Raw genomic sequence first — 16,885 nt, 5'->3', positions numbered from 1 at the left:
ATTAGAGCGTATTTCGTGATAGGGAATCCACGGCGCTCCATGCCTTGGATCCGCTTCACCACATTTAGTTCTTCTTGCAGCGTTAGAATTGTATTCGGGCCTCTGCGGAACTTCGTTGTCTATTTAGATCCGAGGCGAAACTTTATCGTCGATTTTGGAACACCGTAGCACCTGGATGCCTGACCTAGAGTCATTCCTTTTGATCTTACAGCAGTAACGCTCTTTTGCATTGCCTCTTCCGTGTATTTTTTCCGGATCTTGGATGGCAAAGCAACTGGCGCAGTGAGGCTGGAAACCGACGTTAAGGAGCTCTGAAATAGATGTTTTTCTCTCGAACATTGCTTAGGATAGTATGAAACGCATTTACTTTACCTGGGTATCCATGGTTCAACCCGGAATTCCGTAGGATCAGCAGAAAACTTTCATCCGCTGCCACACACCAATGATAAACAAAACACTCTACCGCTGCTGGTGGAACTGTCAAATATTTTTGCACGGTGAGAAAATAAGGTTATGGTGTGTGCAATAAAATAGGATCGATGAACTTTATTTGGTCCAATTATTGAACAGTTTACCACAGATAACAGATATTTAAGCTAGAACAAATTTTATTGGAAATCTTGTGTAAACTTTTGAAATGATATACGTTGACTCACTACTGCCATCTACTCAACTGATTGCGGAAGTACATACGGACGCAACTGATAAGTTACCGTCGAACGCAGCCAATACGTTTGACATTTATATTTAGGCTGCGTTTTACACAGTAATGATCATTAGGGTCTAGCCGACATTTCTCACCAACACGAATGCACGGTTGTGGTTGCAAACAATCCCATTTGATTTTGCCGTGACAGCTGCTCGTGGATGCAAACAAACTGAGTAAAAGTGTGAGTGAAATGTACATGTGCGTACACGCTCGCAGAAAGCCTAATTGCGCCATCTCCAAACGATTGCCAAACGTGTTCGAAATGTTGGATGCATTTGAATCAACGGTTGCGGTTATTTACACACGTATGGTATACCAGCCTGAATATCTGTTATCTGTGAGTTTACTAAAATAAGTGGTTTTGACGTAGAACTACGTCTGTTTTTTCTATATTGGGGTACACTTTAAAATTGCAAAAAATCGAAAAACGTCACGAAAATATGATAGACTTTGATCGTTAATATCTCAGCCATTTCTCGATAGATTTTCAATTTTCTTTGACCATTCGATCAAGGAAGAGTCAACGCTTCATTCCCGATGTACACTGAAGTCGTTTTTTACGCGGTTGTTTTTTACACGAATCGCTTTTTATGCGTTTTTTTTCACTTGAATTTCGGGATTTCTGCGGTTTATTCAGACATACTTTGGAATTTACGCGGGGTTTAACTTTGTTTTAATTCACGTGGCCCATATCATCCACATAAAAAATGACTCCAGTGTATTACAACATATACGTATGATAATATTTAGTATTGAAACTTGCTAACAGTTTAGGAATTGGTTTCGGTGAATCAGTCAATCTCATAAGTGCATTGCAAGCTTCTTCTTCCGTAGCACTACATTCCAACTGGAACTTGGCCTGCTTTTCAACTTAGTAATCTATTAGTATTTCTTTAGTTATTGATTAAAAGCTTTCCTTGCCCTTGCCTTGCATTAGTATCTTGTGTGGTAAATACAACGGATACACTATGCCCAGGGTGTGAGAATGTTTCCCACCCGAAACATCCTAGATCGGATCGAGAATCGATCTCGCCATCTCCGGATTCTGCGCCTTTGTTCTCAAGGCTAACTGGGAACCTCAAGCCGACATAGACGTCAAATTAAAGCAACTTACAGGACTTTTAACTCGTTTCTGCTAACTTACGCACGCGTTTTCTCTGTAAAACATGTGGGTCGTTTGACGACAGCTGCTCGCTTACGTCTATTGATGCCAGTAGAGAGGCTCGGAATCTTTTTCGCTGCTGCAGTAAATGCGTTCTGGTAATCTTTCTTCAGCTCTTGGTGTCTGCTGGAGTAAATGCAAAGTCCGACTCCTCACGTGAAGGAATGATAATTATTATCAATAAACTCTCAAACTGTCAAGCAGCGGCCAAGGCAGCGCAGCGGTACACTATCAGTCAGATTTTTGGAATTATCATTTGATAACTTCGCAGGTGTGAAAAGTAGGCGAGTTGTTATTGGCGATAACTTTTCAAATCTTGCAACACAAAATTATTATTTTAATGTAAACCAAACTAATCTAATACCAATTTAATGTAAACAATGAAGCATAATCGAATGTTTGGCATTGTATTTTGGTGTTATGTAGGGAAAAAAGTTCAAAAGTAGCATTCACCAATAATGCTTCGAATCAAGATACAATTATCGAACGATTCTTACTCTCTAGCGAGTTTTTATTAATTGATTATTTTGGATATGTGATCGCTTGAGAGTGTTATTCATCCTCGTTTATTTGAAAAAATATTTTTATCATCCTTTTTAAATGCTAGTGTAAAATCTCACTCAATCTCAGGAGAGCAGGATAAACAGCGAAAACAGATTCACCCTGGGCTTGAAACACGCTTGCTTTGATCTCATCGAACAGAAAATTCGAAAACCTGTACATTACATAGAGCTACGTAGTTCAACGTCACCTTTGCGTACAACCCGATTGGGCTGCACCTTTGAGTTTTTTTTATTAAAAGTCACTATTTATGTTACCAAATCGTGAGAACTTACTTTGTTTGTTGGATTTCAATCAAAATATACCGTTAAAAAGGTACACATGGTGAAATAAACCTTATTTCGTGATGCAGAATTCTTAGCTTTTTGACTTAAGAAACCCATTCGTATTCACCGGTGCCGTAATCAATATTTTCTTTGGCATTTAAAAATTCGAAAAAGTGCCCTGATTTTGAAATAAATTAATGTATCTGAAACAGAAAGCCTCAATATTTTAGGAAAAAATGCTGCCTTTCATTAATGTTTTCTAAATCGTTGTAAATAAAGCAATGTATACACAGCGTGCAATAATTGGGCGGTGTGCAATAATTGGCAACTGACCCTACTTACACTATTTTAAATTTGTTTGTTTCAACAGATATGCATTTCGACTAGTCAGTAACAAAACATCGATTTGTGCACTATAATAAATGTGAGGAGTGTATTGTACGTGAAGTTAAACGATTTACAATGATATAAAGATGATATAAAGAAACAGTTAATATCATATTCCAAACTTAGACATGTATTGTTCGTGATAGAATTAGAGGCGAAATTCTAGATTTCATAGTTCCGTTAGGATACGGCAGGTCTGAAGAATGCCCTATAGAAGACGATTTTCTAGCGGAGGGCAATATGTTTATGATGGTACATATTAGTCTCACGACCTTCCTTCTGCCAAACACCCGCATGAAGGGGGCGGGAAGAGTATCAATGTGGAAGCTGATAGCTCTCCACTGACAAAAGGAAGATGGTTTGATTTGCTCATATATCATCGCGTGCGGAAGGGTTTCTATCGACGAGTAGGGACACGGTAGTTATTTCCGTCCATCGTCGTAGGGGCTAAAACCAACGAAAGCAACGTACATTTACTAGAACTCCACTATAGCAGAACGTTTCTACTGAGCTTACGATTTGGTACGTATGAGTTTTACAAAAAAGCGTCTCTTTTATTGGTTTTCGAGACTATGACGAACAGACGAAAATACCTGCCGTGTCCCTACTGTCTCTAAATTTCTTAGTCGAATATGATTTTTATTGCGCAGTTTTGCTTTTTTCTATGCGTTCGTCTCGTCACAACTTAATTGGCTGTCTGGTGGCGAACAAAGCAGGGTAAAGCCACTACAGCAGGGTTAATACACTATAATTAATAATAATCCATTTCTGTAGAACATTCTTTCGCTAATTCGTGAGTAAATTCGAAAACAAGAAATAAATTAAACTCAACTAGAAGATGCGACCTTTTCTTATAATTCTGAACCTTATAAAGTATGTATGCAGTCTTGAAATATACAATATTGCTATATTCTGTGAGTTTCTCATTTTCATGCTTTTCAGAATTTGGCAACAATAAAGTTTGCGATTTTCAACGTTATTTTCATCGGCCACTCTAACGAACATCCAAATTCCAACACAAACATCACCAGGGAGTAAGCCAGTTTCGTTCGCAATCGCATTCCTATTTCTGTCTATCTATTTGCCGTGATTCCGTAGTTTGACATTATCAGTAGTAGGTAGAGCTTGATGTGTTGTTCGCCGCCGTCCGTTCGAGCCATCTCCCCCGGCTCACCCATCGAAAAATCTGCACCTCGCTCGGCGCAAGCAAGAGCAGCGTGTTGGTGCTACGCGCGCCACCCGGTCCGGAGTTATTAGTGTCGCGACTCTTGCGCTCGCTAGTCAGTCTGACAGAGTTCGATCTCGAGGAAGGTTCGCGCGGTAGAAGTGTCTTATAATCGGCAATCGAAAGCAAAACATCAGAAACGGTTCGCAAACATCTCGCTCGCAAAAATAACAACAACAACAACAGTGTGTTCATCATGGAGATGAAAACCATCTCGCAGAAGAAACGAGTTTCGGGGGACCTGTCGACCAACGGTGACCACAATGGGGAAAGTGGTACCGCTTCGAAGGAAACGTTGAAGCCGGGTTCGAAGATTCGCCCGGACGTCACCGAGGAGGACGTCCGGAAGCTGCTGGAGCGGCTGTACGGCATCATAGTGCTCGAAATGGGCGAGATGGATTCGTACGATGACAAGAACTTTCTGATACAGGCCGACACGTAAGTTATAACCCATGGATGCAGAAATTTGCGCGTGTTACACCACACACTCGGATGCGATATGCTTTGAAGCAAAAGTCAGGTGAACCACGTGATGAGTGCTGATGGTGACATCGGCACAGGTGGGGATGCGGCAACGAGTTTGAAGATTCCAGTTGAGCAGAGCGCAGTGCTGCTTATTTATTTACCTCCCGGTAATATTTTTGTGTTATCTACGTATAGCGACTGGACCGGAGCGGACTTTTTTTTGACGGTGGTGCAACGACGATGAACGTCAGCGCAATTGGATTTGTAGCTCGCGTAGCAAATTAGGGTCGTGAGTGAGTGCAATTTCGTGATAACCGGCTGACAAGTTGGAGAGCGTGTGCTTCAATTTGTGAAATTGTTATTTATTGGAATATTTCCCGTAATTAAATTTAGTCGAGTTGATGGGAGTTTAACGTTTATGAGTGACAGTTTTTGATTGATTCAAATAAGGTTAACTCTGGGGTGGCTGTTCTACGCCTTCGGAGTGCAGATTATCTAAAAATAGACAGATTCTACTGGTGTAATAATTAATTGATTTAAATTTGATGATAGGTAAAGCATATCACTATATTCTTACCACAATACATTAGTTCTATTCACGATAATTTTACACTATTGGAGAACCACAGAAATCTTTTTTTTACATGGGTTTCCAACTTATAGGCTACCAGAAATTCTTATAAACCAACAAATTTGCCAATATGGACAATGGACATTGTTTTTGACCCTGCTGGATTTTTAGAAGGTTTTACATATATAATTATTTATGTTCTATAAGGAATAACACAGCATTCGCTTGACTGAATACTTGAGGAGTTCCACGAAATGAAATATATTTTACGATTATAAATGCCGGTTTTCTGTGCCATAAGCAATGGAAATGGCGTTTTTTAAGCGAATCTACATCAGGTTTTTTTTTGAAAATTGTCTACACAACATATGAATTGAAACTGTTAAATAAATTATATAACTGATTTACCCCAATCAATATTTTTATACGTGAGCCTGGAACAAATATTTTTTTTCTTTTATTCTGTAAGTCTTAAATAATGAAAGACGCGGGGAATAATAAATAAATTAATTAATTAATTTTGCGTTTTTATGAAATTTATCGGATTTCCAAGAATTTAAAGATGACAGTGGACCTCAGATATTCGAGTCCTGGGAGGAGTGTTGAGGATCATCCGCACCAATTAGTCTTGTGCTTAAGTTTAAGATGGTGCGTTTTTGCGCGTCTTTCCCAGACTGGCATGCCGTATTCGATCACAGGGAGGATGATTTGCTTGTAGACAGCAAACTTATTCTCCAGGGACGATGACGACCGTCGGTTGATCAACGGGTACAGCTATTTCGACAAAACGTTGCATTTTGACACAGTTTTGTCAACCTGCTGCCTGAAAATAAGCTTGCTGTCCAGGGTCAAGCCTAAGTAGTCAGCCTCATTGATTATTGGATTATTTTGCAGTCCTCAGCCGGAACAAGCCTGTAGGATTTCGAGTGGGGGAAGATGATGGTCTGGGTCTTCGCCGCGTTGATACAGATCTTCCAGCTGGTAAAATAATCTGTCAGGACATCCAGGCCTCATTAGGGTTTTGCCACGAGCGCTCGAATGAATCGTCCCCTGTAGACGATGGAGGAGTCATCTACGAACAGTGACAGAGTGCTGCCTTCTTGAAGTTCTGGCATGTCGGAAGTGAACAGGTTGAACAGTAAAGGCCTGAGGGTACTACCTTGCGGGACGCCTGCGATAATGTCGTGTGCATTGGAACTCGCTCCGCTGAGTGAGACCCGGAATGTCCTATCCGACAGATAGTTGTGGATGATTTTAGCGATGGGAAGATTATAGCGATGTTATTTGGGCTGTAGGACAAAAGGTCGAAGGTCAAAAGGTCCAAGGACAAAAGGTCGAAGGTCAAAAGGTCGAAAGGACAAAAGGTCGAAGGGTCAAAAGGTCGAAGGGACAAAAGGTCGAAACAAAAAAACTGCGTCAAAAGGTCGAAAGGATGAAAGGTTTTTCTTCCTTCTGTCGTATTTCTTCTTCCTTTTTCCTTGTATTCTTTTCCTTCTTTCTTTTTCCTTTTACTTAATATATTTCTTCTACATTGGCATTACATTCTCACACTGGGACATTGCCGCCTCGCAGCTTAGTGTTCATTAAGCACTTCCACAGTTATTAACTGCGAGGTTTCTAAGCCAGGATACCATTTCTGCATTCGTATATCATGAGGCTAACACGATGATACTTTTATGCCCAGGGTAGTCGAGACAATTTCCAATCCGAAAATTGCCTAGACCGGCACCGGGAATCGAACCCAGCCACCCTCAGCATGGTCTTGCTTTGTAGCCGCGCATCTTACCGCACGGCTTAATATATTTCCTTCCTTTGATTCTTTTTCCTTCTTCTTTCTTACTTCTTTCTTCCTTCTTCCTGTCATATTTCATCTTATTTATTTCTAACTTCTTTCTTTTTGCCTTTTTCTTCCTTCTTTGCTTCATCTTTCATCTTTCTTTTTACATTTTTTCTTCCTTCTTTCCACTTTTTTTCTTCCTTCTTTCCACCATTTTTCTTCCTTTTTTTTTCTCCCTTTTTTTTTCTTCCTTCTTTTTTCCTTCTTTATTCCTAATTGCTTACCTCTTTTCTTCTTCTTTTTTTCTTCCTCCTTTCTTCCTTATTTCTTTCTTATTCCTTCTCTCTTTCTTCTTTCTCTCTCTCCCCTTTTTCTTCCTTTTTGTTTCCTGTTTTTCTTCCCTCTTTCTTTTTACTTTCTTCCCTATTCCTTCTTTACTCCTTCTTTTTTGCTTCTCTCTTCCTTTTTTCTTCCTTTCTTCTCCCTTTCTTCCGTTTTTCTTCTTTCTTTTTTCCTATTTTATTTTTTCCTTCTTTCTTTTTCCCTTATTTCTTTATTCCTTCTTTCTTTTTTCTTCCTATTTTCGTTATTTCGTTCTTTGTTCTTCTTTCTGCCTTCCTTCCGTTTTTCTCCTTTCTTTCTTCCGTCTTTATTCCTTCTTTCTTCCTCCTTTTTTCCTTTTTTTCCTTCTTTCTTCCTACTTTCTTTCTTCGTTTTTTCTTCTTTCTTCTTTATTTCCTCTCTCTTCCTTCTCTCTTTCTTCCTTCATTCTCCCTTTCTTTCTTCTTCCTTCTTGTTTCCTGTTTTACTTCCTACTTTCTTTTTTCTTTCTTCTTTCTTTTCTTTCCTTTCCTTCTTTCATCCTTTTTTCTTCCTTCTTCCATTCTTCTTTCTTCCTTCTTTCTTTCTTCTTTCCTCCTTATTTCTCTCTTCTTTGTTCCTTATTTCTTCCATCTTATTTCTCTCTTCTTTGTTCCTCATTTCTTCCATCTTTCTTCTCTTCTCCTGTTACTTGCTTCCTCCTTCTTTCTTTTGTTTTGCTTCATTGTGTCTTCTCTCTTTCTTCTTCCTTCTTTCTTTCTTCCTTCTTCTATTTTCTTTTTTTCTTCTCTCTTTCTTTCTTCCTTCTTTTTTCCTTTTTCCATCTTCCTTCTTCTTTCTTTCTTTGTTCTTGATTCCTCATCTGTTCTTTTTCTTTCTTACTATATATGTTTCCTCCTTTCTTCTTTCTTCCTTTTCACTTCTTATTTACATCTCACTTCTTACTTCTCCGTTCCTCAGTTCTCACATCACATTTCTCACTTGTCACTTTTTACTTTTTATTTCTTCCTTTCCACTTCTCATTTCTCACTTCTCACTTCTCTTTTATCTATGATCACTACTTCCATCTGGCATCTCACTTGTCACTGCTCACAACTCCCATTTCATTTCTTGTCTCTTAGTTCTTTCGACCCTTTGTCATTCGACCTTTTGTCTTTTTGACCTTTTGTCCTTTCGACCTTATGACCCTTCGACCTTTTGTCCTTTCGACCTTTTGACCTTCGACCTTTTGACACAGATTCGTTATTTGTACACCAGACCATCATGCCATACATTGTCAAATGCGTTCTCGACATCGAGTAAGTCTATGACATGCTTGTTCCGTCTGAAGACGTTGGTAACGCGGGTCAGTTGGTGTACGGTTGATCGACCACGTCTGAAACCAAACTGCTCCTCGCGCAAGATGTTATGTTGTTCGGCAGACTCGAGAAGACGGTGGTAAACTGCTTTTTCAAACAGCTTGGACAACCCTGAAAGAAGGCTGATGGGGCGATAGCTTTTTGGAGAGGAAGGATCTTTCCCATGCTTCTGGATGGGAATGACTTTCGCAGACTTCCAGGATGATGGAAAGCAGCGACCTATTTCGGCTGCCTACTCTTCAGGAGTTATGCTTAGATTCATTGTTGTCTAGTGGGATAAAAGGTTGGTTGGACCGAGGCTTCGATTTTATAATTTTGGTTAGCTTTCAGGACGGCTTAGCACAGTCTGGGAGAGCGTGAATCTTATTGGAAAAATCACTATTTCTGAGGTCCACCATTTTGGGCTGGTTTATTTAGCTCATGCGAATGCACCGGGTCTTAAGCGTACGTTGGTACTGCCTGCGAGTGACATTTCGCAGACGGATTAAATCTTTGGTGAGTGTATTATTGATTAGGGTGTTGTTTACCTGCCGAGCCTTTGGTACATTCTGCTCGTCGACGTCTTCGGATGACACCGGATGCCGCTGGTAGTCGATGTTCTCGTCTACGCACCGTTGAAATCGACCCCATTCGACTTGTTGATAGTTACGCCGGGTTAGCTCGTGGCGATTCACAGAGGTTCCAACTTTCGCTACCACCGGATAGTGGTCCGAGCTGAGCTCCTGTTCGTGATGAAGATGTCGAGCGTTGCATGGACCCAGGACCGTGTCAACCGGGTATGGCTGTCAAGGCTCAGGATTGTGTTTCCCCACGATTGGTGCTTTGCGTCAGGTCTCCGGCGATGATGAACTGCCCCTGCCGCCGAGTGAGCTTGACTATATTCCTTCGTAGTTCGGCCGACGTGGCGTTGTCGACTTTAACTTGTGCGCGACAGTTAGCCACTTCAACTCCAACGGCTTTGATTATTTTGAGCTTGAAGTTCAGCAGCAGGTGGCAGGTGATGTTGCTCCGCAAGCCGATTTCAACTCCTACCCCTCTGGAGGTTACTCTATTGAATCTAACCAGCCCAAAACCCGGAGTTGTTGCATAGTTGGCGAGCTTCGGGCTGGACGATTTCTCGAGGAAGCTTTCTTGCGGATTTCGCAGAACTCTGCGCGTTTCGGGCAGGCCTGCGTGGTGGCCCGGTGCTTTTCCCCACAGTTGGCACACTTGTGGTCAGCCTCTTCCATTTGCTCGCACTCGTCAATGACATGATCTCTGCCGCACCGGGTGCATCGTGTGTTCATAAAGCAGTTCCACGCGTCATTGCCAAATCGCCATGGCACTGCGTCACGTCACGATGCACGGGCTTGTACTTTGTCCACTCGACGACGGCGCTGTAGATGGCTGTGATTTGCTTGAGGTCCTTCAGCGTGGTAGTACCGTGCTCCAGATGAACCAGGTACAGCTGATCACGGTAGGTCCGGGAAGTGTCATGCCGGTGGATGTTGTATATACTGATCGGCTTCAGATCACTTCCCTCCAGAGCTGCGCAAGCAAAAAGCACGTCCGTTTGCGCTGCTGTCACAAACTGGAATGATATAATCACGGGCCTCGGATGGGCCCTCTACAATGACATGTAGCTGCTCAGCGACGTCTTCAGTTGGGATCTGGTCACGCTGGTAGTCGATGGCCCTCCAGCTCCCAGCTCCTCGTTGCACCAGATCACATCATTTCGTTTGGAACGAGAGTTGTACCAATCTTGATGCTTCGGCTACAGAGGTGTTAATGTCCACTCTAACGGCTAAGCTTAAAGTAAGCTTGAAGTTTGGCAGAAGGCAAGCGGGTCGGCACGGTCATTCTCTGGTGGATGGACCAGATTTTGCTTGGCTTGAGACTTTCGCCGGGACCGTTACAGCGGCAGCGATTTCGGTGAAATGCCGAGAAGTTACTCGGTGAAGGGACGGATTTGGTGGATGCCTTTAGGCGCATTCCCACAGTTGGCACACTAGGGGTCCGCTACCTCAAGCTGTTCGCATTCGTCAGAAATTTATGACGGAAATACTCCGATTTCGCTTCATAATTTCACTTGTAATCTATTAGAAATTTCTTCGGAAATTCTTCTAGGAACTAGGAAATTACTCCAGAATTTCATTCGGAAATTAATTTGAGAGTTCTTCCAAGATATCTTCCAAGAGTTCTTCCAGGAATTGCTTCAGAACAAACCTCCGGGAATTCATCCGGTAATTTCTTCAGCAATTCATCTGGGAACACTTTCAGGATTTCATCTGGGAATTTCTGCATTAATTCCTCCTGGTATTTTTCCGGCAATTCCTTCAGATATTTATCCAGAAATTCCTTCATGAACTTCTCCAAGAATTAGTTCAGGACTTCCTTGAGAAAATTCCTCCGGAAGTGCTTGTGGGAGTTCCTCCAGGAGTTTTTCACAGGGAATTCATGAGGATATTTGGCAGGAATTTCACGGGAAATGGGATTTCGGAAGATCCTCTAGACATTCAAGACCGGGTATTCCAACAGCTGTTCCTCTGGCTTTCTCCCAGGAATTCTTTAACGCTTTCTTTAGGAATTTATCTACAAAATCTTCCAGAAGTTCCTCGGAGAATTTCTCTGGGATTTCCTCCGGAAATTCTTCCTGTAATTCTTCAAGAAATTCCTCCAGAAGTTCCACCGGAAGTTCTTCCGAAAATTCTTCTGATGATTTCCTGGAAGAGCTACTGGTGAAACTCCCGGATAAACTCCCGGATAAACTCCCGGATGAATTGCCTGTGAAATACCCGGAGGAATTCTCGAGAGAACTTCCGGAGGAATTTCTGAAGAAACTACCGGGAGAATTTTCAAAGGAGGAACTACCAGAATAATTCTCGGAAAAAATCTTGGAGAATTAATCTTATAGACAAATTTCGTCTAGCTGAAACGTTTGTAGGGGTATGTAGCTGGACCATCATCATCAATGGACCTCTCGGTGAATTTCTTGAGGAGCTCCCAGAGAAATTCTCGGAGGAGCTTCTGTAGGAATTTCTGTGTAAACTTCTGAAGAAGCCTAAATTAATTCCAGAAAGAAAGCCTGAATGAATTTCCGGGGTAAATTCTGGAGAAATTCCCGGAAGAATTTTCAGAGGAACCCCCGTAGGAACTACCGATAGAACTACCGGAATAATTCTCGGAAGAAATCCTGGAAGAACTCTTGGAGGAAGTGCCGGTGGAATTCCCGGAGGAACTCCAGGTGGAATTTTCGGAGAAACTCCTGGAGGATCTCCTAGTAGAGATCTTCAAATTTTCACCGGAATTATTTTAGGATTTGATTTGATTTAATTTTTGGTATAATTTCTGAATAAATTTTGGGTGGAATTCCTGGAGAATTTCTTTGAAATTTTCACAAGAAAATATTCGAAATTTTCATGGAAATTTTATGGAATTTGCACAAGAAATTCGATGATTTTTCGCGCAATTCTCAGGATTGCTTACTGGACATTATGCGGAATTTCCACAGAATAGTCTTAAGAATACCACGGTGCAATTTTTCAGAATTTTTTATGAGAAACAGCACAAAAGAATTATCAGAAGAATTCCCTGCAGAACTTATAAAGGAGTTCGTGGATGGTTTTTAAAGTAAATAATGGTGGAATTTTTTGATCAATTCTCGGCGAACTTGATGGTGGAATTCCTGGATACATTGCCGAAGAAGTTGCTGAAGACATTCCTGAAAAATCCCTGATAGAATTCCTAATGGAATGCCTGGACTCTGGAGCAATTGTCGAAGGAATACCTGGAGAAAGCTTGCATATTGTTTTTTCTGCCAATTTTATAATAAATATTATTTCAAAGGGGATTTGTTTAGAAATTCAGATGTATGGTTCTAGTTTTCTAAAACTTATGGAAGAATGAAGAATATTTATAATAATTGCTATAGCCGATTTTATATTCTTTCTGAATACTCGTTCGTTAATAATGTTCTCACTTTTTTTTTAAATATCAGATGAGCAATAAATAATGCATTTTTAAATCCATTATTGTTGTTAAATAAACGTACAACGCGAACGTTGCATTGTGGGCGTGAATGCGTCACGTTTATTGGCGTTGCGTTTTAGTACAGAACGCTGGCTTCAACACCCAGCGCGACGCGACGCGCAACGAGCTATTGTGATCCGGCCTTTACTGTTGGTTGTGGCTTTGTTTTCAAAGTTTTTGGAACTTAGAAGGAAAAAGTACCAAGCACTAATATTCATGTGTTTTTATAAAACTACAATTCAGAAGACCTAAAAAAGTTCGCCCCCCCCTCCTAATCGAAATCCTGGCTACGCCCATACAAGCGTTACGTAATTTGTGCACAAAGCCTTTTCGGTTGGTAAAAATAGTCAAAAGGCAAATGGCCTTATAAAATGTGTTCTTACAAATATGAAATTCAATTTAAATTTTTTGTAAGAAATAATTTTTTTTTTTTGTTAAATATCTTGGCTGTGCATATGCACAGCATATGTTTCGAAATGGACAAATTGATATGAAATTTGCGAAAAAGAATCCACGTGTCTTGGAGGGACTCGAACCCTCAACCTCCTACTCTCTAGATAGGCGTGATAACCCCTACACAACAAGACCACTTAAAGGTCACGTTTGCGGAACAGCCATCAGAATCCGAGTACCAACCTCCACCGCGGTTAGCTCTCTTTTTTGCAAATATAGAAATGTCAAAAAACATTCCGTCAATGGATTAAGCGACAGTTTTATGATGCACCATAAACATTTTATTCCTTCACCAGTCAGAGCATTATGCAACTAATGGAATCCGCCAAATAGTGAAAGTTCCAGCGAATTTACGCACACACAATTTCTCTAAAATGGTTTCTCACGTGCAACCAGTTATTACCACCAGGTACAGGCACAGCACATGACCCATTGGCCATTGCATAGCGGTAATCGTCTTGCTTTGATCACGTTTTCGATTTGACCTTGGTTTTTATTATTGTCGGCTAGTTTGATACTGTTTTTTTTTTTTATGCTAAAGCCACCGCTGATATGTTTATACTTCAATCGTTAGTTCGGGTTGAGACCGAACTGGAGAAGATCATGTGATGCACCGTCTGGGAATCACGCAACACTATTACAGATATGTGCCTAAAATGAAACAGTTCGATATCTAGACGCTTCTGCTTGTGTAAACAAATTTCATAATCTAGTTTAGTCTAAGATTAGCAATCGCAACGAGTGTCGGTCGTTTCCATTGACTCACCCAAATTGTAGCAAATTAACATCAATTAACCCAACAGCGCGAACAATGCGATAACACACGGTCCCTTTGCGTATCTATTTCAAGGTTGATCAAAAACCCCATCCTCAAGACGTACAGCCCGACTGGGTACGTGCTGAAAATAGCGAACTCCTTGGACTCGGAAGATGAGCTGTTTTTCGAAGGCCAAACGGAAATTATGCAGCTGCTGCGGGCCCACCACATCACCTGTCCGACACCGGTTCAAAACATCTTCGGAAAGTATCACTCCATAGAGAAGTTCGCCGATGGAAAGCATATCGTCCGACTGTTGGAATTCATCCCCGGTAAAGTGTTCCACGGCGTACCACATCCCGATCGGTTGTTCTACGAGGCGGGGACATTTATCGCTAGGATTGACTCCGCTTTAAAGGTATGTCAAAATTATTAAATTTCTCATGTTCTAAGTTGATAAAATATCCTTTCAATATAACAATTTTAATCATTTTCAGAGTATCAAACACCAAGGTATCCTAAAACGGCAATCCATCTGGATGCTGGACAACGTTCAAAAACTGAAGGACTTTTTGTACGTAATTAAAGATGAACAGCATAAGGACATCATCGAACAGGTGTTGGAGGCTTTCGAAAAGCGAATCATTCCCAATTTGGACGAATTTGAAGCAGGTGTGATCTACGGCGATTTCAATGAACACAACATTATCGTTAGTCGAAAGGACGAACAAGTGAAGGAATACGAAATTACGGGCATCATAGATTTCGGCGATTGTTGCTACTCGCGATATGTTTACGAGCTTGCGATCGCTATGGCATACATGATGCTGGAGTCGAACGATTTGGACACGGGCGGTTTGGTCATGGCTGGGTACAGCATGCTGAGAGTCATTCCTCAGCACGAAAAGAATGTGCTGCGTGTGGCAATTGCGGCTCGGTTGTGCCAGAGTTTGGTGCTCGGTTTGTACACGTCCACCGTCGATGAGTCCAATCAGTATATTCTGTCGACTCAATCTCGTGGGTGGAAGATCCTCGAGGCGCTGTGGGCGGAGAAGGATAAGGACATTCTGGAACGATGGGAGACGGTAGCTGACCAGTATCTGACTCGAAGTGATAAGTGAATGCATTTCAAAGATTTCCATGCTTTAAAACACATATCATAAGTGTCCTTATGGATGACAAAAGCAATTGCAACTACAATACGTATATAACTAGTAGCATGGTAGAATGAAACTGAGATCAATTATGTAGTAAAGATTAAGCTTTAAGGTTAAAAATGACTTTGTTTCGACCTCATTCACAGTAGCGTAAGTTTTAACTATATTAATAAGCAACGTTAACCAATAAAGCTCGATTTGTTTTAGCCAAAGGAAATAATTAATGATTTCTTATTTATTGTAAGAATTGCCAGAAACCATGCTGGGACTCAAATTCGGAAAATTCATGCGTGCAGATCCAAATCCACAATACAAATCGAAATATAAATTCGTTTGGATCATTGCGCATTTATCTTTATCTTATCTGTTGTTCGGATCCGTGACTTTATTTTTTGTTGAAACTACGCTTATGTGTGAACAATTTGAAGCTTGCACATTTGAGACATCTTTTTGAAATTTGGCAGCGACTAGCATGACAAACTTGCACAAGAGGACTCGAATAAAATCTTTTTATCTGCTATGATTTTCCCAATATTGCATAATGTATAATGTTTAGCGTTTATAGTATTTTATTATAACCGTAAAAAGAGAAATTTAAGATCACCAAACCTATGCACGATTCAACTCAAACGAGAGTCAAAACTCAAAACCCACCGAAATTATAGACCAAGTAATCGAGCACTATTCGACTAATCCATCGCATAATTTAAAGATGTTTGTTGGGCAGTCATGGTCCAGATGATGTTTTCTACAAACCCTTAACTTTGATTTGAAGTGTCGCTACATAAAAATCATAATATCGTCCGATGAGTAAACTCAATTCAACGATGAATGAAGCATGGAATTAAAAAGTCTTCCACTTTTACTAACTGTAAAGCTTTTTATTCCACTTTTATAAATGTGCTTCCTATCTTGTATAATATTCTACCATCAGTGTACAATTCATCTATGACACGAACCTTTAAATGAGCTTCCCTTGTTGGCCACATTGTCATGAGTGGCGCTGCAGATGAGGCATACTGCTGATAGTTATGAATTGCATACTGAATTAAACAGTTGCTTCTTCTTCTTCTTATTGTCATTACATCCCCACACTGGGACAGAGCCGCCTCGCAGCTTAACCTCGCGTCTTACAGCCCGGCTAAGGAGGGCCCCACATTTTTAAACCATTGCACAGTGGGCAAAAACGAACCCAAATTCCCACATAATTAATCCCGCTTCAATAAATCAGTAATAGGGTTAATGATGTATTTTGGACATCTAAAAATATATTTCGGACTTTTGGTTATATTTTGCGCATTTGTCTTATAAGCTTTCTTCAAGTGAATTGGAATTATGTGTCCAAAAGTCCACAATATATTTAGATGTCCAAAATACCATCATTACCCTATATGGGAGAACAGTGCATAACGCACCCCGGGGCAAAATGGCCTCACTCATAAAATCAATCATATAATCTGTTGTATGACATTTATGGACGAATATTACCATCACGATTCATAATTAGCTATCTACTCAAAGCTATATTACTCAAATTCAACGATTTGCGATTATTCCACCTCACCCGTAAGATTGTAGTTCAATCCATTAAAAAAACCCAGATTAATCCACCTAGCGGTGATGGTGCCTTTCTCGCGCAAAAAGGTAATAAATGTAGCCTTTACGCTTACACCTCGATGATGTACAAGAAAGGCAAAACAGTTACACC

At 40.7% G+C, this 16,885-nt stretch overlaps 1 protein-coding gene across 1 annotated transcript; it reads left to right on the top strand.

The window, feature by feature from the left end:
- The first annotated feature begins 4,212 nt into the window (after window positions 1-4,212).
- Window positions 4,213-15,397, top strand: LOC134208295 (hydroxylysine kinase). The gene is made up of 3 exons (XM_062684313.1): window positions 4,213-4,748; window positions 14,114-14,438; window positions 14,518-15,397. Exons 1-3 carry the CDS (start codon window positions 4,507-4,509, stop codon window positions 15,139-15,141), a joined length of 1,191 nt encoding a protein of 396 aa, XP_062540297.1. The 5' UTR covers window positions 4,213-4,506; the 3' UTR covers window positions 15,142-15,397.
- The last annotated feature ends 1,488 nt before the right edge of the window (window positions 15,398-16,885 follow it).

The sequence above is a fragment of the Armigeres subalbatus genome, chromosome 1 (assembly GCF_024139115.2).
Source record: "Armigeres subalbatus isolate Guangzhou_Male chromosome 1, GZ_Asu_2, whole genome shotgun sequence".
NCBI classification, from domain to species: domain Eukaryota; kingdom Metazoa; phylum Arthropoda; class Insecta; order Diptera; family Culicidae; genus Armigeres; species Armigeres subalbatus.
Note: the sequence above shows the minus strand (reverse complement) of the source record. Positions and strands in the feature narration are given on the sequence as shown.